A 23,216-nucleotide genomic window follows, 5' to 3' on the forward strand; every position below is an offset into this window, starting at 1 on the left:
ACCAGATTAGCCAGTGCAGTGCCCACCGTACCAGATTAGCCAGTGCAGTGCCCACCGTACCAGATTAGCCAGTGCAGCGGCACAATACTCGATTAGCCAGTGCAGTGAGCTTAGTACCAAAATTAGCCAGTGCAGTACCCACATTACCAGATTAGCCAGTGTAGTGCGCACAGGATGATCTGGACAACCATTTCAAAACTTGATTTTCGTTAAGAAGAGACTTCCTTCAAACAAAAAACTCCATATAAGCAGAAAGTGACTTCCCTTATTAGCCTGTGCAGAATGCACAGGCTCATCAGGTACTTTACTTTACACACATGTATTAAGCACAGTTTTCCCAGACTGTTGCTCAATATCATGTGTTTTTTTCTTCAGATTTGTACCATATCACAATAGGAAACTGTACTGGATCATGATATTTTCATTTTCAGATATGTACCATATCACAATAGGAAACTGTACCGGATCATTATAATTTCATTTTCAGATTTGTACCATATCACAATATGAAACAGTACCAGATCATGATATTTTCATTTTCAGACTTGTACAATATCACAATAGGAAACTGTACCGAATCATGATATTTTCATTTTCAGACTTGTACAATATCACAATATGAAACTGTACCGGATCATGATATTTCATTTTCAGAGTTGTACCAGACAAGCCTTACTGGATCATTATTGTAGTACTATATCATGTTTCATTTTCAGACCTGTACCAGATCACCATGTCCTATGCCTACTGGATCGTTATTGCTGTACTATATCATGTTCCATTTTCAGATCTGTACCAAATCATCATGTCCTACGCGTACTGGATCGTTATTGTTGTACTATATAATGTTTCCTTTTCAGATCTGTACCAGATCACCATGTCCTACGCCTACTGGATCGTTATTGTTGTACTATATCATGTTCCATTTTCATACCTGTACCAGATCACCATGTCCTATGCCTACTGGATCATTATTGCTGTACTATATCATGTTTCATTTTCAGACCTGTACCAGATCACCATGTCCTACACCTACTGGATCATTATTGCTGTACTATATCATGTTCCATTTTCATACCTGTACCAGATCACCATGTCCTATGCCTACTGGATCATTATTGCTGTACTATATCATGTTTCATTTTCAGACCTGTACCAGATCACCATGTCCTACGCCTACTGGATCGTTATTGCTGTACTATATCATGTTTCATTTTCAGATCTGTACCAGATCACCATGTCCTATGCCTACTGGATCGTTATTGCTGTACTATATCATGTTCCATTTTCAGATCTGTACCAGATCACCATGTCCTATGCCTACTGGATCGTTTTTGTTGTTCTATATCATGTTTCATTTTCAGATCTGTACCAAATCACCATGTCCTACGCCTACTGGAAGAGTGGCAAGATGAATGACCAGGCAGTGTTTGACCTTTACTTCCGCAAGAACCCCTTCAAGGGGGAGTTTACAGTGTTTGCTGGTCTCGAAGAGGTTGTGAAGTTCCTGCAGAATTTCAAATTTTCAGACAGCGGTAGGTACACATTGTTTTTAAGCCTTAAAATGCCTTTCTTGTTTATTATTTTAGTTTAATTATATGAGCTTGATTTTGGATAAACTGGGCTTAATGCATATGCGTTGAGTGTCGTCCCAGATAAGAACACTCTAATTTGGGACGACACTTTCCGCCATAACTGGATTTTTGCTCAGAAGAGACTTTTAAAAGCGGAAAGAGTCGGCCCGTATTAGCCTGTGCGAACTGTACAGGCTATTGTGGGACAAAACTTTATGCACATGCATTAAGCCCAGTTTTCACAGAAGGCAGCTTGTTGAGTCTTAAAATGCCTTCTTTTTTTATTTTTGTGTGATAATATCATATGCAGTGTTTTTATGCCGCCAAATGGTGGCATATAGTTTTTTAACTGTTCGGCAGTCCGTCCGCCTGTCTGTCTGTAACTCAGTCAGTCTGTCAGTCTGTCCCAAAACTTTATCCTTGGTCATAACGTTTGCAATATTGAAGATAAAAAACTTGATATTTGGCATGCATGTGTATCTCATGGAGCTGCACATTCTGAGTGGTGAAAGGTCAAGGTCATTCTTTAAGGCCAAAGGTCAAATATATGGCTTCAAAGCGGCGCAATATAGGGCATTGTGTTTCACAAACACAGCTCATGTTTTGTCTTAAAATGCTTTTTTTTTTTTTTAGTTTAGTTATATGAGCTCTGGAAAAACTGGGCTTAATGCCTGTGCGTTGAGTGTCGTCCCAGATTAGAACACTCTAACTTTGACGACACTTTCCGCAATAACTTGATTTTTGCTCTGAAGAGACTTCTTTTAACCAAACCCAAAAATGACATAAAAGTGGAAAGAGTTGGCCTGTATTAGACTGTGCGAACTGTACAGGCTAATGTAAGACGACACTTTATGCACATGCATTAAGCCCTGTTTTCCCAAATGGCAGCTTGTTGAGTCATAAAATCCCTTTACACGAATTATTTTTGTTTGATAAAATAATAAGCAGTGCTTTTTTCTAGAAAATATAGTACAGAAATAGGCCCTTTTTATGCCCCCTTTGAAGAAAAGGGGGTATATAGTTTTCGCACTGGCCATCAGTCTGTCACACTTTTCGTGTCCACTCTCTAATTCAAAAAGTCTTCATCCGATCTTTACCAAACTTGGTCAGAAGTTGTATCTAGACAATATCTAGGTCAAGTTCGAATATGAGTCATGCTGGGTCAAAAACTAGGTCACGGGGTCACTTAGTGCATTTCATTAACTTCTATCAAAGTGTTGTAAATTTTTTTTTATTCCAAATATTATTGCTAGTGAGTTTGATTTGTGTTTGTTTTTATTTATGTTGTTTTTTTTCATCACAGTTTTAGTGCTATTTTATTGCATTCAAGCTTTAAAGTTTTAATGTTTTGTTTTGTATATGACTGATATAAAATTGCGCTTACAAAATTAGTTTGAAGAAATAGTCAACCATTATAACTACAATTTAAACCTTTTTATCATGCTGAAAATAACACTGAATGAATTGTAAATGGCGTAATTTATTGTGATACTTACACAATTACATTTAATGATTTCAACAATTATTATTAATAAAATTTTCAAGAAATTTCATTAACCCATTCATGCCTAGCGTTCTGAAAAAAGGACATTGCAAACAGCGTAGATCCAGATGAGACGCCGCATGATGCGGCGTCTCATCTGTGTCTGCGCTGTTTGCTTAAAGGAATTTCAGTAAGTAATATTCTAAATATAGAAATAAATATACTTGACATTCCTAATTTTAGAAATAAATTGATCCAATTTAGACGGATGGGAGAGTCCACTAGACATAAATGGGTTAATTAAAGACTGCAAATGTTATCAAATAAAATGATTTAAATGTGACTGAAACCATATGATGCAGAATAACATTTAATTATATGAAATCAAATGGAATAAATATATTAAACAATAACATCAACTTAAATGTTGATATTGTTATATAAGTGTAAAGAATAAATACAATCTGAAAAAATATCCAGTATTCATTTCATGAATGTATACCTTTCAAATTGTTATAAGTAAAACTATATATATATATATATAAGAGTATTGAAATATTATGTAAACAAAATGTGATGTAATACATAACGCTACACATAAAACAGAACCGGGTTGAACAAACATTTATGGAATTTGTCCACAGTGCATTTCCCACAGTCCTTGTCTCTGGCTGTAGGTGGAAATCTATAGGTGGAAATGGCAGTAACCGTTATTGATTCAATCAAGTGTCCTGTGATTCAAATTGATTTACAAACAAAATGCTGTAATTGGATTGCTATTGATTTGTTCCCCACGTTTAGTTACAGACAATAAAATCAATGCTCTTTTTTTTCGAAGTTAGTACAAGTGACATATTATAACGTAAATATTTGTTGATAGTAGAGAGAAAGTTTTGTGAAATGTTTATTTCTTTTAAAAATCAGTGATATTTTATTTGTGTCGTAGTCATTGATAAAACTGTCAAATAATTGAAATAATCAGATTCTCCTAGGTCATTATTTGAGCTGCGTTCTGAGAAAACTGGGCTTAATGCATGTGCGTAAAGTGTCATCTCAGATTAGCCTGTGCAGTCCGCACAGGCTTATCAGGGACGACACTTTCCGCTTTTATGGTAATTTTAGTTTTAAGGAAGTCTTTCCTTACCGAAAATCTTCTTTAGGGGGAAAGTGTTGTCCCTGATTAGCCTGTGCGGACTGCACAGGCTAATCTGGTACGACACTATCCCCACATGCAATATATAATTTCAGCATTTCTTTTCCTTCTTTATGAAGCACTTATAAAAGGTACTTTCTCAATTGAGGAATAACTAAAAAATTCCCAATTGAAGTCTGAACAATTCCCAAAAGGAAGGGCAATTGCTTCGATTGCATGCCAAAAATGTATTATCTGCAAGTTAACAAATATAATGAGCACTGAATCTTAACATTTTAAGCCAAAGAGCATGTAAATGAAAATTTGTATTTGTTTATGCAAGTATTATTCATAAGACTCATAATTCCCAATTGGAACATTTCATAATGCGAATTTTCCCACTTTCAGGGTTTTACATGCTTATTTTTCCCAATTGGTACCGTACCAGTACTTTTCCCAATTAGGATTTTTTTTTTCCGCTGAGTTGGTTACAATTGTCTTCTGGTTACATTACACTAAATCATTTTGTATCCCTCCGTTGTCCATTCGAAAGTATTTCTAAAGAGTTCCTTTTCTCTTCGGTATTAAAAGCGATTTAGCGGTCGTACCCATCTTTTTTGTGATTATATCCTGCATCCTATGTGTGTCTGCAACATTTTGGTGCATTTCATTGGGGATTACGTTGAAAGATTACTGTTTGGGGTGCGTTTATTGAAGGACGGGGCTTTTGTCGAAATTTCACTTTCGAAACTCTGTTTTCCGAGGGTGCTTGCCTTTGGGCGAATTTTACTTTCTTAGAAGTTGCAAGACCATATATTTTTGACTGCATTTATTGAAAGAGCACAGATTTATGTTGAAAATGATACCGGTCTTGCAAAATTTAATATATAGGAGATACAAGAAAAATGCTTTGAAAGTTGGCAGTTTTATAATGGGACCCTATGGGGAATGGAATTAGTATAAGATAACCTTCTGGCATCCCATATTTGTGCTTGTTCTTTTAAAAGACATCTCAAACTCTAGATTTTTCAGATTGATAAAAGCTCAGTCATTTTAAATCATTACTGTAACCTTGCTTTTATATAGCTAATATTTTTAGCTCATCTATTTTTTGAAAAAAAATTATGAGCTATTGTCATCACCTTGGCGTCGGCGTCGGCGTTGGCGTTGGCGTTGGCGTTGGCGTTGGCGTCGGCGTCCGGTTAAGTTTTGCGTTTAGGTCCACTTTTCTCAGAAAGTATCAATGCTATTGCATTCAAACTTGGTACACTTACTTACTATCATGAGGGGACTAGGCAGGCAAAGTTAGATAACTCTGGCGTGCATTTTGACAGAATTATGTGCCCTTTTTATACTTAAAAAATTGCAAATTTTGGTTAAGTTTTGCGTTTAGTTCCACTTTTCTCAGTAAGTATCAATGCTATTGCATTCAAACTTGGTACACTTACTTACTATCATGAGGGGACTGGGCAGGCAAAGTTAGATAACTCTGGCATGCATTTTGACAGAATTATGTGCCCTTTTTATACTTAGAAAATTGACAATTTTGGTTAAGTTTTGTGTTTAGGTCCATTTTATTCCTTAAGCATCAAAGCTATTGCTTTCATACTTGCAACACTTACTAACTATCATAAGGGGACTGTGCAGGCAAAGTAATGTAACTCTGACTGGCATTTTGACAGAATTATGTGCCCTTTTTATACTTAGAAAATTGAAAATTTGATTAAGTTTTGTGTTTAGGTCCACTTTATTCCTACAGTATCAAAGCTATTGCTTTCATACTTGCAAGATTTATGAACTATCATAAGGGGACGGTGCAGGCAAAGTTATGTAACTCTGACTGGCATTTGGACGGAATTATGGGCCCTTTATACTTAGAAAATTGAAAATTTGGTTAAGATTTATGTTTTGGTCACTTTACCCCTAAAGTATCATAGATATTGCTTTCATACTTGGAACACTCACAAACTATCATAAGGGTACAGTAAAAGGACAAGTTGCATAACTCTGGTTGTCATTGTTACGGAATTATGGCCCTTTTTTGACTTAGTAACTTTTAATATATGGTTAAATTTTGTGTTTCGATCCACTCGAAGTATCAAGGCTATTGCTTTCAAACTTCAAATACTTACATGCTATCATGAGGTTACTGTACCTGGCAACTTGAATTTTACTTTGACCTTTGAATGACCTTGACTCTCAAGGTCAAATTATTAAATTTTGCTAAAATTGCCATAACTTCTTTATTTATGATTAGATTTGATTGATACTTTGATGAAACTACTCTTACCTGACATACCACAATAGACTTCACCCAAACCATCCCCCGTGCCCTCCCCCCCCCTCCCCCCCCTCCCCTAATTTTTTTTTTTTTTTTTTTTTTTTTTTTATAAGATCATCTCACAAATGACCACCACACCCTCACACTATACCCCCACCCCACCCCCCCCACCCCCCCCCCCCAAATTTTTTTTTGGATTTTTTTTTTTTTTTTTTTTTTTTTAAGATCATCTCACAAATTATCACCACACCCTCACACTATACCCCCCCCCCCCCCCCCCGATTTTTTTTTTTTTTTTTTTTTTTTCGCTTTTTTGGAAGATAATGTAATAAATGTCCACAACCCCACACTATACACCCCTCTTCACTCCACTCCTCCCTCCTTTGTGATTGAAAATGAGAGTCCCTTCACCTTTAAAAAGAAAATAGATGAGCGGTCTGCACCCGCAAGGCGGTGCTCTTGTTATAAATGAAATTACTTATAATTACATATTAACAATTGATTTACAAAATTTCTAGTAACTTTAATAAAATAAAATTTCCTAAAATAATGATAAATAATAAAATAATGATGGTTTGAAGAACCATTTGAATTTAAATCACAAACAGTCCAAGGGGCTTGTCCACAGATTTTGGCATGTTATGTGATTAAAGCTTTACATTGATAAATGTAAATGTCTGAACTAAAGAGCCCCAGTCTGAAACAATAATGAAATTTAAGAAAGAAAAACAAGTTAGTCACACATGGGCTCGAACCACTGACCTTTATATTTAAAGGTTACAGTATACTAAATAATCGTTTCTCTTTATGTAAGTTCTTTCTTGGTTTGAACATGACATAGTTATATTTTTTATTGCATAAATCGATTCCGCTTAGAGTGGCCTTAATAAGAAAAGGTATGGTTATGGGGGTCTCTATGTGCAAAATGTTGCATTTATTTTCGCTTGAAGTTGTCGCTTTCAGATTGAATTATATAGGGAAACTATTTAGTATATTATGACCTAAGCGCAAACCAGGCCCAGTCACAAAAGAGATGTATTTACAGAAAACCACCATTTTTGGGGCGTGGTATTGCGCATTTGGGCAAGTTTCACGGAATAAATGTGTTTGTTTCACAAATTTAAGGAGCATTGTGAGTTTTTAAGATAAAAATGCGTTTTCAGAGGAAAATAGAAAAAACATCGAACAAAAACTTGTCTTAAGCATCTCAAATCGCAACAATTAGTGCTGAAAGATTTCATAAACACGTTTTAATAGTTGTTCACTTCTTATTCTACATAGCTTGTAACCCGAGGTATTGTCATAGCCAGCTCGTTGTCTGCCATCCGCCGTCTGACGTCTGCCGTTCTCGTCGCGCTAAAACCTTAACATTGGCTCTAAAATCAGAGTGCTCACACCTACAACTTTGAAACTTTATATGTAGATGCACCTTGATGAGTTCTACACGCCACACCCATTTTGGGGTCACTAGATCAACGGTCAAGGTCACTGTGACCTCTAAAAAATAATTCTGACAAGCTTTCATTTATTCAAAACTGCCCCCTTAGCCGAGCGTGGCACCCGTTATGCGATGCTCTTGTTATTATTAAGGGTAATCTTTTTTACTCCTCAACGCCCTTTTTAAATCAAAGCTCCAACCGCGAAAGCCAAATGGCTTACCAGGCGTTATAATAAAATGCATTTTCAAGAATTTCTACGTGAAATTTGGCATACACATAGAAAATAGGTTTATAAGTATAGAGTAGTGCTTATTTTTCGCAATCTTAACAGTAAACATTGTCTTATAGGTTACAGTTTACTAAATAATCGTTTCATGTAGGGCTGTATTCTTAAAAAATATCATAGTTGACAGGAAGGCATGTTTTACACTTTAAACTATTGGTTGGGTTTTATCTTTCGGAGATAATGGTAGGGCATGAATAAGTGTTCAGTACTGAATCCCTGAAATATGATAAACTTGAAGACTATAGTAAAACATTGCACTGAAAAAGGTTACATTCCACTAAGAAATGGCCGGAAAAAAGTTGCAAAAACAGTTGATTTTGATTCGTGTCAAGTTCTTTCTTGGTTTGAACATGACATATCTTTTTTATTGCATAAATCGATTCCGCTTAGAGTGGCCTTTAAGAAAAGGTATGGTTGTGGGGGTCTCTATGTGCAAAATGTTGCATTTATTTTCACTTAAAGTTGTCGCTTTTACATTGAATTATATAGGGAAACTATTTAGTATATTATGACCTCAAAAGGCTAGCACTTAAATCACTCCGCCATCTATGCTGTGATATGGTACTGCATATTTTATACTTTATGTATGCAATCCACGATAAGTAACTAAATATAACAAAAACAACAGAACTCTCCAAATTATTCATTTTTTCAAGTTTGTAATACTTTATAATTTTATCAATTTCTAAAGTTAATTAACCCTAAATGCATATGTATGCTCAGTATATAATGAGTCTACAGGGATAGGGGGGTGGGGGGGGGCATGCGTATACGGGAGCTTACCGGGTTTAATTGAGGTAAGTTGGAACTATTTTCCAAGATGGCGTCGTTTATGTGTTATTTGTGAAGGAGTAGCGGATATTTTCACCCGGTAAGCCACTTTGTATTTATATATCTTTTAAATAAATATGCTCTTTCGGCTGGACAGTATGAATTCTCTTTCTTTCACAGATATCACCTACCTGCGCTTCTCTTTCTTTCACAGATATCACCTACCTGCGCTTCTCTTTCTTTCACAGATATCACCTACCTGCGCTTCTCTTTCTTTCACAGATATCACCTACCTGCGCTTCTCTTTCTTTCACAGATATCACCTACCTGCGCTTCTCTTTCTTTCACAGATATCACCTACCTGCGCACGGTATTACCAGAATATGTCGAAGACGAGTTCTTCGACTACCTGAAAAATCTGACAGCGAAGGATGTGACAATGTACGCTATAGACGAGGGGACAATCGTGTTTCCTAAGGAGCCCCTTATTGTGATAGAGGGGCCACTTCCTGTAGTGCAGCTGATGGAGACCCCTCTACTCAACCTTGTGAACTATGCTAGGTACAATGTATAGTGGTGTAAATATAAGATATTGGATTTGGTGGAATATCAATTTTAATTCTCGAGGGATAATATAAAATAAATGGTATTTTCACAAGTGGTGCAGTCACGCGTGAAAATATATTTTTTCTATGATCATGAGTGAATTAAAACTGATACTCCACCTGTATTTTTGCCATTCAAGAATATAATTCCCTGTTGGGCGCCTCAAAATGTACATGTATGTTTATGTGAAGCCAATCTGTATGTGGTTATAAACATTATATGCAGAGTAGTTGCACTTGGTAATATTGGGGGTCACAATGGGAAAGCAAACATATCCAATATTAGTTGCAGTAAAACAATGAAAATTATCGATAATTTTCACTGTTATTTGTCACTGCTTGAAACAGTGAAAATCACGGAGTGAAATATCTGTATTAAATTACTGATATTTTTCTATAAACCATTGGAAAGCATAAAATAAATAATACTTTACCATGTATTAAACACAGTTATAAACCTCCTAGTTTAAATTAAACACGATATTGTGAGTTATACATCTAAACCATGCTATTCAGAATTCTAACTTGCGAGAATGTATTGTGCTTTCTTAAATATCTAAAATAAACACCATGTTTGGAATTATAACATTGGGTGGGCATTATACATAGTTGCTCATAATAAATAGTAATCTATGATCATAGTGGTGTAAAAGTACTGTACTAATTTAATGATGGCAATGTATGTGAAGGTATTGAAGTGGTGTAAATATAGATTTAAAATTATAGAGGTGTAAATTTGGTGTAAATATACTACTAAAAATGTGCTAATGATTACTTTTTAACTCGACTTTTATAATTATATGAAATATATATATTAGCTCGACTATTATATATGAAATATATATAGTGGAGCTATCCTACTCATCCTGGCATCGGCGTTAGCGTGAGTGTGAGCGTGCAAATGCTAAAGTTTGCGTACCACCCCAAATATTTCCAATGTCCCTTGACATATTGCTTTCATATTTTGCATACTTCTTTACCATTTGTAAGAATTATGGCCCTTTTTCCACTTAGAATATGCAAATTATTGATCACTCCAAATACTCTCTTACTATCATGATGTTACTGTACCTGGCAAGTTGAATTTGACCTTGACCTTTGAATGACCTTGACTTTCAAGGTCAATTAAAAAAAATTGCTTAAATTGCCATAACTTCTTTATTTAAGATCAGATTTCATTCATACTTTGACAAAACAACACTTACCTGACATACCACAATGGACTCCACCCAAATTACCCCCCACCCCAGAATCCCCCCCCCCCAAAAAAATATTTTTTTCTTCTGTTTTTCCTTTTTTTTAAAGATCATTTATATATATCATTTATTAAATGACCACACACCCACATTATACCCCCCTCTCTATGATGGGTTACATTATACTGTTAAGCACTCAAATTGTTGAGCGAGATGTCCTCTGACAGCTCTTGTTATAGTATGCATAATTTGAAGTTTACCCCTAGCTGAGGTTCAGCCAGCGTCACGCATCAATGATAAATCAATACAATAAAATAAAATCAAAACACAAATTCTAATATAAAAACCTGCAAAATAACAATTTAAATTAAATAAAATTGAAGATTATGTGAAAATAAAAAGTGATCCTTAGCAAATTTAGTGTTTATATAATTTTGATGTAAATGTTGCGTAAATATAATAGTGGCGTAAATGTTGTGTCAATGTAATAGTGGTTTAAATGTAGTGTGAATCTTATATTGGTGTAAATGAAGTGTAAATATAAAAGTGGTATACATATAATAGTGGTGTAAATGTAAAAGAAGCATGTCTATTAGTAGTATCTGTCCTCTTAATGAATACAAATAAAGTTTGGAAATGAAAAAAATCAAAAATATGCATGCGTTATATATCAATCTATAGTTTAACGTGTGTTCTTGGACAGAGAAAAACTGCATTTAAATCGGCAATGTTTTGACAAAATACTAGACTTATTTCCCTGTAGTAATCTGTGTCATGTACAATTGTTCTCATAATGTCAGCCCTTCTGATTGGTTGCTAAGATTTGTTTCTATATGCATGTGCTTGATTAAAAAATATTAACTTAATGGACAAACAAAAATCTTGCTGATGTTGTTCTTAAAATATTTGTACATTTTATTAAAAAATAAGAAGCATATAAAACATTTTAGAAAGCTACTATTAACTCTTTCAGTGCGGGAACCGAATTTTGAAGGACTTTGCAAACAGTTTGGATCCAGATGAGACGCCACAGAATGTGGTGTCTCATCAGGATCCAAACTGTTTGCTTTTCTGATAGTATTCTTTGAAAAAAATCGAAGAAAATGCTAATTTTAGAAATTTAGCAGACGACATTTTAGCAGACGAAAAATTTCCCAGCATGCAAAGGGTTGAATATCATAGCATCACCCTGGAATAAACATGACCTATTTTCCAATGAACACCGGAAATCATGACAATGATCGTGGTAATAGTCATGAATAACCATCAAATAAATTAAAATTTCAATAAATTTAAAAAACAGTAACTTCTCAGCACTTTTTGATGGTTTTTCATTAAAGTCACAATACTTTAAGGAGAGCCGATACTATAAGAATAAGGGATAGTAAAACATATTATTATGTGAAGTTGGAAAAAGACATCAATATTTGAATAAACAGTGTGTTTTTGAAAATGCATAATATGCAGTTTCACCTGCTGGATTTATAATTTAGACAAATTATAAGTGAAAAAATGAACTTGTGACCATACATGAATGAACACAGTTCAAAAATGCAGTTAAAATGCTACAAAAAATAAAATCACAGTTAAAAGAGAATTGAGTCTAGGCAAAATGTGTTGTCCCTGTGCGTATTGGAACAACAATGTACACTCATGCAATCAGTATTTTGTTTTATAAAAAATCATTTCTGGTAAACGGCCCCATTCCCAATAGAAAAAAGTATGTATTTTTCCAAAATGGGAGCTAAACATTCCAAATGGAAGGTTTAGATTTTTTTTTTTTTAAAGCTCAGTATTTTGTTCATCTGCCATCATATAAGTTCAACCTTAGTAAATATAATACTGAAACATTTGTATTCTCAATTTTGATGCATTTTTTAGCAAAACAACAACAACCCAAATTTCCCAATTTTAGTCAAAATGCCGCCAATTTTCCTAATCCCAAGGGACCTGGCCCGAAAATGGTGAAAAAAACACTGTGCAGCAATAAACCCAGTTATCACAGAACTCTGCTGCTTAAATTATGAATATCATGGAATACCGTATTTTAACATGTATTGCGCGCCTTTATGTATAACGCGCATACGGTACCTATTGTCCAGCTGTAAATATACTATAAATATTGTCACCAATGTGTTATGGTGTGAATTTTTATATTGAACATGTGCGTATTTTTGTTCTTAATCAGTTTGGTTACTACAAAAAAAACATGCTGTTCCGGTTTCATGATGGTTGTGTGGTGTAAAGGTTGACATGTAACATGTGGGTAATTTTGTTTGTTCTCAGTATGGTCTCTATAAAGGCCATGAGGTTTGAAATGGAATATATTTGTTTGTTTACAGTCTGGTTGCTACAAATTCCATGAGGTTTGATATGGAACATTTTTGTTTGTTTGCAGTCTGGTTGCTACAAATGCCATGAGGTTTGAAATGGAACATTTTTGTTTGTTTGCAGTCTGGTTGCTACAAATGCCATGAGGTTTGAAATGGAACATTTTTGTTTGTTTACAGTCTGGTTGCTACAAATGCCATGAGGTTTGATATGGAACATTGTTGTTTGTTTGCAGTCTGGTTGCTACAAATGCCATGAGGTTTGATATGGAACATTTTTGTTTGTTTACAGTCTGGTTGCTACAAATACCATGAGGTTTGATATGGAACATTTTTGTTTGTTTACATTCTGGTTTCTACAAATGCCATGAGGTTTGATATGGAACTTTTATGTTAGTTTACAGTCTGGTTGCTACATTGTTTGTTTACAGTCTGGTTGCTACAAATGCCATGAGGTTTGATATGGAACATTTTGTTTGTTTACAGTCTGGTTGCTACAAATGCCATGAGGTTCAGACTTGCTGCGGGGCCCAACAAGACACTGCTAGAGTTTGGCCTACGCCGAGCCCAGGGGCCAGATGGCGCGCTGTCTGCGTCACGTTACTGCTACCTGGGAGGTGAGGGTCTAGACAAAAATTCATATAAAATAAAAAACCTTTTGCCCTGGGCGGTTAAGCTCTAGGAAATGGTCATACCATGCTTGTGTAAGTCATTAATTCACCTAATACGATTTGCTATGGTGTTTTGGTTTTCACCAAGGTTAGGTATTTGTCAGAAGAAATCGAATTTCCATATTATTCATTTGTTTTGTATGAAATCCTTTTATATTATAAGTTTTTGTACGAGTGGCAATAGTTAATTATTTATGAATAAGTAGTCTCACATATGTGCAAGGAAAAATCTATGTCCAAACAATAGACTAATCAAGGAATTCGCAGGTGTTAAGAAAACCCCACTAATCTCTCAGTACAAACAATGCTGGTGCATTATATCAACCGATGATAGCTTGATTTAAATCATAACGGATGATACAGTGTGTAATTTGAAAGGATTATAAATGGGTCAGCTTTATTTGTACCAGCAGATAAGTGGGTTATTCCAAAAGGTTGCTTTTCCGGGATATATATTTTTGTGACTGTTTTTAAATTGCTTGGTTGTTTCGAGGTTTCAATTGCCCTCTTGTCTGTTCTCAGGATTTGATGGTACAAGCAACGTGCTGGCAGGCAAGCTGTATGGTATACCAGTGAAAGGCACACACGCTCACGCCTTTGTAACGTCTTACACCGCTCTTGAGGATCTGCAGTTTAGGGTAAGTGCTCGGTATTTTGTGTTTTCTTTCTTTCTTTTTTTGCTATCAGTAATCATACATTACACATTGTATATTAATATTATTTTTGTGCAATCGTTTAAATCTACATTATTGTTGAGTTTATGTAAGCATGTAGGAAACAGTTTTATTGTTGAATAGCATGGTATTGTTTATTGGAATTTATGTTTCTTTTGTAGCCTATAAAATATATATAATTTAAGTATATATTATTGTATTTAACCAACATATAATATGCCATTCGGGACAACATGTTAATATTTTAACAGGGCTGGCAAAATCATTTATCCATAGTACTTGCTTGGGACAGAGTGCACTCACACTGAGTACCGTAGTTTACTGTGTATAACGCACAGTTTTTTAACTCAAAGTTTTAATTTAAATAGGTGGTGCCTGTTATATATTGGAACTTCCATATCAAAATGAGGTTTGCGATGTCTTTAACCTTTAAACTATTTAAATGTAAATTAATTTGCTTAATTTTGCATGAAGTATGGATGGAAGAGGCTCTGGTAGTCCCAATTCTGGTGAAATCCCCACTGCTCGGCATTCACTTAATGACTAAAGCATGAGTCATCAGCTCCTAAACGGTTACTGCAATCAAAATGGACAAGTTCAGGGCTCGAATTTAAATGTTTTTTCTACTAGCAAAAAATTGCGAGCAGCTTTAATACCAACTCGCAAAATCAAAATCATTCTCGCAAATTTTGCTGGAAACATAAATAAAAGCAAGTTTGGACATTAGTTTAGTACTATTAAAACAAAATAAAATATGACATAAACTACAAGTTTTAGTGTTATATATTAAGTTCTTTTTACCACTTTTCACTGTTTTTGAAGAAGGATTTTCCGTTTTTTTACCTAACTCAACGGTTAACTTTGCTTTATATTTCCTATTGTTATTTCCATCAGTGGGCAAAAAGAAACTAGCTATTTTTCGCTTCGACGCCATGACTGTTTAAGTTTTATGTCTCTTATAATGAACATGTGTGGATAATCGACTGTTTCACGTTCTTTGTACAAATACCATCCGCATATATGTACTATAAGTATACCAGTCTACATACAAGGTGCGAGCTTCCGCATACGGGTATTCGGACGTTCTATAAATTGGCCTGCGGTTTAGCGTTCACAACGTCGAGCGCATTAAGCAATTTAACTCTTTTTTCACTATTTCTTTACTCGCAAACAAATTCTAGTGGCTTAAAACTTAACTCGCAATCGGTATTTTTCACTCGCATTTTGCGAGTGTGCGAGTGTTAATTTCGAGCCCTTTAGTTGGCAATATGGAATTTTGCCAGCCCTGTTTGTATGAGCCACATGACATGGTGAACATTTTAAAGTGTTATCATGTTTGTCACATGACATGGTGAGCATCTTAAATCGTTATCATGTTTGTCAGGATATTCACCAGTCTGCCAGGAGTAAGGTTTGAGATTAGCTTTACTTGTCCTCCTACCTTTCTCCGATCTATAGAAAGTCTCTCGATTATATAACCAATCCAAACACATTACTTAAGAATTAGATTGACCGACAGTTACATACACTTTCATTCATGTGACTGCCTTTTCTATATTTTATCCAAGGAGGATATTCATTTTGTTTCCAGTTATTTGTCTAATAAAATTCTTGTCAACTTTTGAGAAAGATCAAAGTCCTTTTGAGAAAGATCAAAGTTCATTTAAGGTCAAATGTCACCATTTTAGCCAACCTGAGCAAGATCTTGATGAAACTGTGTCGTGTGTGTCAAACAACTAGGACACCTTGCCTAATCTTTAAAAAAAACACTAGTTGCCACTGTAGCAGTCACCTTTATTACGTAATCTTAGTTTAATCTTTATTTCAAGGAAATGCTTCATGTAAACATGTACACATGTAAACATAATTAAAAAATTACACATACAAACATTAAATGTGCTTTGGATTTGAAAACAAGGTCGATGTGACACTTATATTAATTTCCATCCATTTGTGTGGAGTTTCGACTGTAAACAGTGTGGTCAGAAGTGGAACTGTAAGTGTTCAGTTTACATGTGACAAGGGTATGTGTAGACACTATTTAAGGGAAATGTAAAAACCCCAGAAAGAAAAGCATTATTTAATAGGTTACTAGTTTTGATGAGCTGTCATATTCGCAAATGTCCTGGTACACAGTTTGCTGTGGGGCAGTTGAGAGCTGATTACACGTATGTTGCAAAAGGTATCATTGCTATGATATCGATATATATCACTGTACTGCACTGAAAAAAAAATTGTTTTGTGCACAAGAGAATTGGTAAAATCGGTAAAATCTGTCAATCTTGGTCAGAATGTTTATCTCTACAATATCCAGGCCATGGTGTAAGCTTGGTCGATGGTCAGAATGTTTATCTCTACAATACCCAGGCCATGGTCTAAGCTTGGTCAATGGTCAGAATGTTTATCTCTACAATACCCAGGCCATGGTCTAAGCTTGGTCAATGGTCAGAATGTTTATCGCTACAAGATCCAGACCATGGTCTAAGCTTGGTCAATGGTCAGAATGTTTATCTCTACAATATCCAGGCCATGGTCTAAGCTTGGTTGATTGTCAGAATGTTTATCTCTACAATATCCAGGCCATGGTCTAAGCTTGGTCAATGGTCAGAATGTTTATCTCTACAATATCCAGGCCATGGTCTAAGCTTGGTTGATTGTCAGAATGTTTATCGCTACAATATCCAGGCAATGGTCTATGCTTGGTCGATGGTCAGAATGTTTATCGCTACAATATCCAGGCCTTGGTCTAAGCTTGGTCAATCTCCTAAACAAATATGTGACCGGTCAAATCCATGACCATAATAGACCTGGTTACCACTGTAAAAGCCCAAATAACTCAATCTTGCCTGAACTTGGTCACAATATTAACCTATTTATGCCTAGCGTCCTGAAAAAAGGACTTTGCAAACAGCGTAGACCCAGATGAGACGCCGCATGATGCGGCGTCTCATCAGGGTCTGCGCTGTTTGCTTAAAGGAATTTCAGTAAGTAATATTCTAAATATAGAAATAAATATACTAGACATCCCTAATTTTGGAAATAAATTGATCCAATTTAGAAGGATGGGAGAGTCCATTTGGCATAAATGGGTTAATGTTAATAATATCTTAGTTTGAATCTTGGTCATGTGTTTCCAATAATTAGGTCACCTTGTAAAATCTTATAAAAGACAGCTAGTAGACACATGTGTGACTCAATCATGATGGAACATGATCAGAATGTTTATCTGGACAATATTAATGCCAGGCTTGCATCAGGGTCGCATGGGGTCAAAAACTAGGTCAGTGGTAAAGTCTGCAAGAATTTGTTATTACCTTGATCTCAGATGGGGCTTTGGGGCCATCATGGCCATCTTGTTTATGTCAGCTTTGTAACTTTGAAGAATTAATTTTTTAACTGTTTATTGTCTAATGCACTGCTTCTCTCCAATGATTTACTTCAGGGCATATGTTTAATCATTTGCTATGCCTTGCAATAATTATAAAAGTCTACTGAACTTTTATAACAATATGAAGTGTATGTTAAGCAACCATTACATAAATACTAATTAAAGCGGGACTTCACGATTTTTATATGTGTTAAGTTGTAATATATTGATAAAAATATGTTACAATAACACCAATTAAGCAAGAACAATTATACATTGAAGACTATTTCATAAAATGCAACAAAGACAAATTAGCACCCCGAGCAGATTGTGACAAAAATATTTTGTACATATTTTCCTAAAATAACCGAAGCATTCGTCTTTTTATTAGGGTCAGAGTTAGTGTTAGTGTGTCGTATGAATAGATATCTTCGCAGGAAATTAAAATGATCCGTAAACTTAAGTTAGATTCACATCGTACATGCATGATATACATGCTGGCTCAATTCGACTGTACAGACATTTTCAATTTCAGAATAAAATATCCATTTTTTTTCGCATTTTTCGACACATGTTCTTCTTAACTTTTATTTTAATTTATATTGAAATATATGTATAAGTTGTATTTTTAAATCGTGCAGTCCCACTTGAAAAGATAATCCCATTTGTTGCATGTACGCCACTTAAAGTTCACACCACCTTTAAACTTCCTTAAACTATGATCTTACAAAAAGCACAATCCTTTAAACCTTTCCCTCATAAGAAGCAAAGTGAAAATGTCTTTTCCAACCAGCATAAACACAGAACAGCTTGGGAATAACTCGCAGACTGTTCTAGTGTTATGCTGTTTGCTGCTCATCAATATTTAAGGTTTGGAGATAAAGGCTTAACCCTTACAATGCGGGAACCGAATTTTTAAGGCCTTTGCAAACAGTTTGGATCCAGATAAGACGCCACAGAACGTGGCGTCTCATCAGGATCCAAACTGTTTGCTATTCTGATAGTATTCTTTGAAAAAAATCGAAGAAATTGCAAATTTTATAAATTCAGCAGACGACATTTTAGCAGACGACAAATTTCCCAGCATGCAAAGGTTTAACAACTTGAATCTAGTAAGAAAGGTCTTACATGAAATATAACTGTTTATAACATGACCTACGCTCCAGCAGGAGTGAAATAACTTAACGCTCAGTTTTTTTTATTACACGGGTGTTATTACACTAGTTATATAACTGTGAAATGACCTCATTTTTTGGAAGAAATGATATCATTATTCCAGTGAATTTCTTCAGTAAAACTCTTTTACAATGTGAATAAACGGTGAAAAGAGCATAAAATAAAAAGAAAATTTGATGGTCATGTTATAAATAAATATTCAATTGGTGGTCATTTTGTATTGAATTTATTAAACTCGTCATCTAAATAAATAAAAAAACTCGGCAAGCCTCGTTTTTTATCTTTCTTTAGATGACTTGTTTAATAAATTCAATACAAAACGACCACTTATGCAAGATCCTATATATAAAGGACAACACATTAGTTAAACTACATATCTAAGTGGTAAAGGGTTAAACCAGTAACTTCCCACTGGCCTGTTTACAATTACATTTTTCTGTATTTTCAAGTTTTGAAATATATCCCTTTCAGTGCGGGAACCAAATTTTGAAGGCCTTTGCAAACAGTTTGGATCCAGATGAGACGCCACAGAACGTGGCGTCTCATCAGGATCCGAACTGTTTGCTATTCTTTGAAAAAAAATCGAAGAAAATGCTAATTTTAGAAATTCAGCAGACAACATTTTAGCAGATGACAAATTTCCCAGCATGCAAAGGGATATTGTATATGATGCTTTCAAAAACTTAGTCCTTTTGAGTAGTTGAATTGTCTTAAGAGTGTATTTCTTGGTATTGGGTTTTCAACAGCTATTGTTTCAGCTTTTATAGTTTTGGTATTTTTTGTTTTCAATCATGAATAATATTTAGAGTAGAAGGAGGAAAACATGAAAAGGATATAATACTATTTTGCTCCTTCACTAAAACTTTGCTCAAAACCTGCATTCCATACTTTAATTTTTCATGCAACTGATTGCGCAATTTATGAAGTATGCCGTGTGATGTAATTTTCTAATGAAACACACACCAGTTTGAGTAAAACTCTCCAGATTTTAAGGACATGTCGGACGTGGTGTTTATAACAGTAAATTATATAATAATAAAAGATGAAAGGTGTCGAGGTGTTAAATTTCAGTGTTTATTTTCATAGCAATATTGCTTTGTTTAATTTTTTTTAGCCATTCCATTCTTGTGATATTTTGGCTTAGCAGTTAAGTTTTTACTACAATATACCATAGTCTTGATCAATACATTGTTTATAATAAATATTGTTGGAGTATTTTGATTGATAGCTTATGCGGACGTCCATTTTTCAGCGAATGCCTGTTTTCCGGGTTTACATAAGAATTTAGCTTACTGGATACAAATTTATTGTTATAGTTCATTAACCCATTTATGCCTAGCGTCCTGAAAAAAGGACATTGCAAACAGTGTAGACCCAGATGAGACGCAGCATAATGCGGCGTCTCATCTGGGTCTGCGCTGTTTGCTTTAATTAATTTCTTTATGGAATATTCTAAATATAGAAATAAATATACTTGACACCCCTAATTTTGGAAACAAAATTGATCCAATTTAGAAGGATGGGAGAGTCCACTGGGCATAAATGGGTTAAAATATTTGTGTTTGCATCTGTGTAGTTACTACACACACTAAACTTTTGCACATCTTTGTAAGAAGGATGTTTCTTTATGACTGCTATTATTTTTAGAATTGAATGTCATATAGATTTTATTGCTATTCTTATAACTTCAAATATTATTTGACCCTTGCTCTGGGACTACAAGTCTTACAGCATTTGCGTAAAGTCTCATCTAAGTTAAGCCTGTGCAGTCTGCACACGCTAATCAGGGACGACACTTTCCGCTTTTATGGATTTTTGTTATAGGAAGTCTCTTTTAAATAAAAAATCCAGTCTGAAAAGTGTTATCCCTGATTAGCTTGTGCAGATTGCACAGGCTTATCTCAGATGACACTAAGCATAGAGTATTTTCAGTTTACGGTTGGAACATTCTAAGTCAAAATAATTCAGAGCCTTCACTTTCCGTTTTAATTGTCAACTAGTTTCAGGGTTTGTTGTAAGTTGCAGCACATAGTTTTCCCTCTAGTAGTACCCTATAAGGCTTCAAAGTTCCCAGCACAAATCTTCACGATGATATAAAACGCATGTTTTCTATATAAAATATATCATATAAACATATGCATTACTTAAATTCCAATCTCTTCAACTCATAATTGCATTTAAGTTTTGTTTTGCTGAACAAAATTAAAGTTTACTTTGAAATGAGCCACGCTTAAATGGGCCTAATGCGTGTTTGTGTAGTTTTATCCCAGATTAGTCTTAACCCTTTGCATTCTGGGAAATTTGTCGTCTGCTAAAATGTCGTCTGCTGAATATCTAAAATTAGCATTTTCTTCGATTTTTTTCAAAGAATACTATCAGAATAGCAAAAAATTTGGATCCTGATGAGAGGCCACGTTCTGTGGGATCTCATCTGGATCCAAACTGTTTGCAAGGGCCTTCAAAATTCGGTTTCCGCACTGAAAGGGTTAATAGTGTGCTCAGGCTTGTTAGGGAGGACACTTTCTGCTCTTATATATTTTTTGTTTAAAGTGCCCTATTTTGTCGGGGTATGAGTCACTTTTGAATGAAAATCCTGTTTAGTGAATGTTGTCCCTGAAAAGGACTGCAAAGGTTAACCTGGTAAACACTTAACCCTTTGCATGCTGGGAAATTTGTTGTCTGCTAAAATGTTGTCTGCTAAATTTCTAAAATTAGCATTTTCTTCGATTTTTTTTCAAAGAATACTATCAGAATAGCAAACAGTTTGGATCCTGATGAGACACCAACGTTTGTGGCGTCTCATCTGGATCCAAACTGTTTGCAAAGGCCTTCGAATTCCAGTTCCAGCGCTCAAAGGGTTAACAAACATGCATTTAGCCAAGTTTTCTGATTGTGTGAAATGCTTTACAAGCTCAAACAAGTATTATTCAAGCCAGGCTTGTGCTTAAAAAGCCACTTTAGCAGCCAAAATGTGTTATCTTTGCAAATTTTGTATAATGTACATGTCATTCTCTCCTTGGAATGCAATAAACCAGGTGTACATGTATATACTATTTATCCCATCATCAGACGTGCATTGTTGAAATAAACCACTGTGGAATAAATTATCCTCTATTTCATCAGTGCTGAAATATAGCTGTCAGGCGCGGTGGAGAATGGTCATATTACTCGGAATCAACTATAAAGTAATCATTTTTTAGTAAAATCGAATCAGATTCAACAAAACAAACAATTTGATACCAAGATGTAATACATTTTTAACACATAATGCAACTCAAAAAGCAAAATAAATTATTTACAAATATTAAGTGCGCGTACTCGTGACATCATTATTAACACGTCATACTACACAATGCATGTTCTTTCACGCTAATGCTGCAGTTGTTAAGTGTTTTTTTTTTCATGATTTCTTAAAAATTGGGGAGGTAGAGGTATGATAAACAGAAAAACAGGTTAGTTACTGATCTTTTTGTAATGTATTAGGCTCAGCACAATTAAAATAATGAAACAATGTTTGCTTAAAATAACATTAAGATTTTCCATGTAGTTCGATTTTCCTATTCTATATTTAAAGAAATAATTTACGACTAAGAAAATTGATGGGATAAATCGAATACTAGGTCGGTGCCGAATAAAGCAAAGTTTATTTTGCTCTGCACGAAAATCTGAACCACTCGCCAAGGCTAGAGGTTCAGATTTTCTAAGCCTCGCAAAATAAACTTTGCAATATTCGGCACCGACCTAGAATTCTCTATAAACATGTATATGTATTCCTAATAAAGTTGAAATTACCCTTTCTCATATTTACTGTTATGTGGTTAATGGAATAAAACTTTGTTTTTCATTTAACCTTTTCCCACTCAGAGGCAAAGTGAAAATGACTGTATGTGCAAACTGCATACAACCAGAACAGCCTGCAAGTAACTCTCAGTCTGTTCAGGTTTTATACTGTTTTTCTGCTCATCATTTTCTAAGGGTTGGAAATGAAGCCTTTAAAACTTGATTCTAGAAAGACAGGTCTTAAATTAAATGTAACTTTCTCAAGAACAACATAAGCGTAAAAATACATAATCATATTCTTAAAGGGTTAAAGACTGCGGTAAAACTAACATTCTTTTGTCAACACTAATTTTTATGGTTTTTCATGGGTTGACTCAACTGCAAACTCAAATTTTAAGCTGTAATGTTTGGACCAAATGAATATTTTGTTTGGAATAACATCTTTTGCAAG

At 34.8% G+C, this 23,216-nt stretch overlaps 1 protein-coding gene across 1 annotated transcript in view; it reads left to right on the forward strand.

Annotated features, from left to right (window-relative positions):
• LOC127850304 (nicotinate phosphoribosyltransferase-like) overlaps positions 1–23,216 on the forward strand; it is a 58,775-nt gene that overhangs the window by 8,596 nt on the left and 26,963 nt on the right. Inside the window, exons 3-6 of the mRNA XM_052383246.1 lie at positions 1,365–1,535; positions 9,317–9,527; positions 13,584–13,714; positions 14,291–14,406. Coding sequence (XP_052239206.1) covers positions 1,365–1,535; positions 9,317–9,527; positions 13,584–13,714; positions 14,291–14,406 — 629 coding nt within the window. The remainder of the gene's footprint in view (positions 1–1,364; positions 1,536–9,316; positions 9,528–13,583; positions 13,715–14,290; positions 14,407–23,216) is intronic.

This window comes from Dreissena polymorpha, chromosome 11, assembly GCF_020536995.1.
Source record: "Dreissena polymorpha isolate Duluth1 chromosome 11, UMN_Dpol_1.0, whole genome shotgun sequence".
Lineage (NCBI taxonomy): Eukaryota > Metazoa > Mollusca > Bivalvia > Myida > Dreissenidae > Dreissena > Dreissena polymorpha.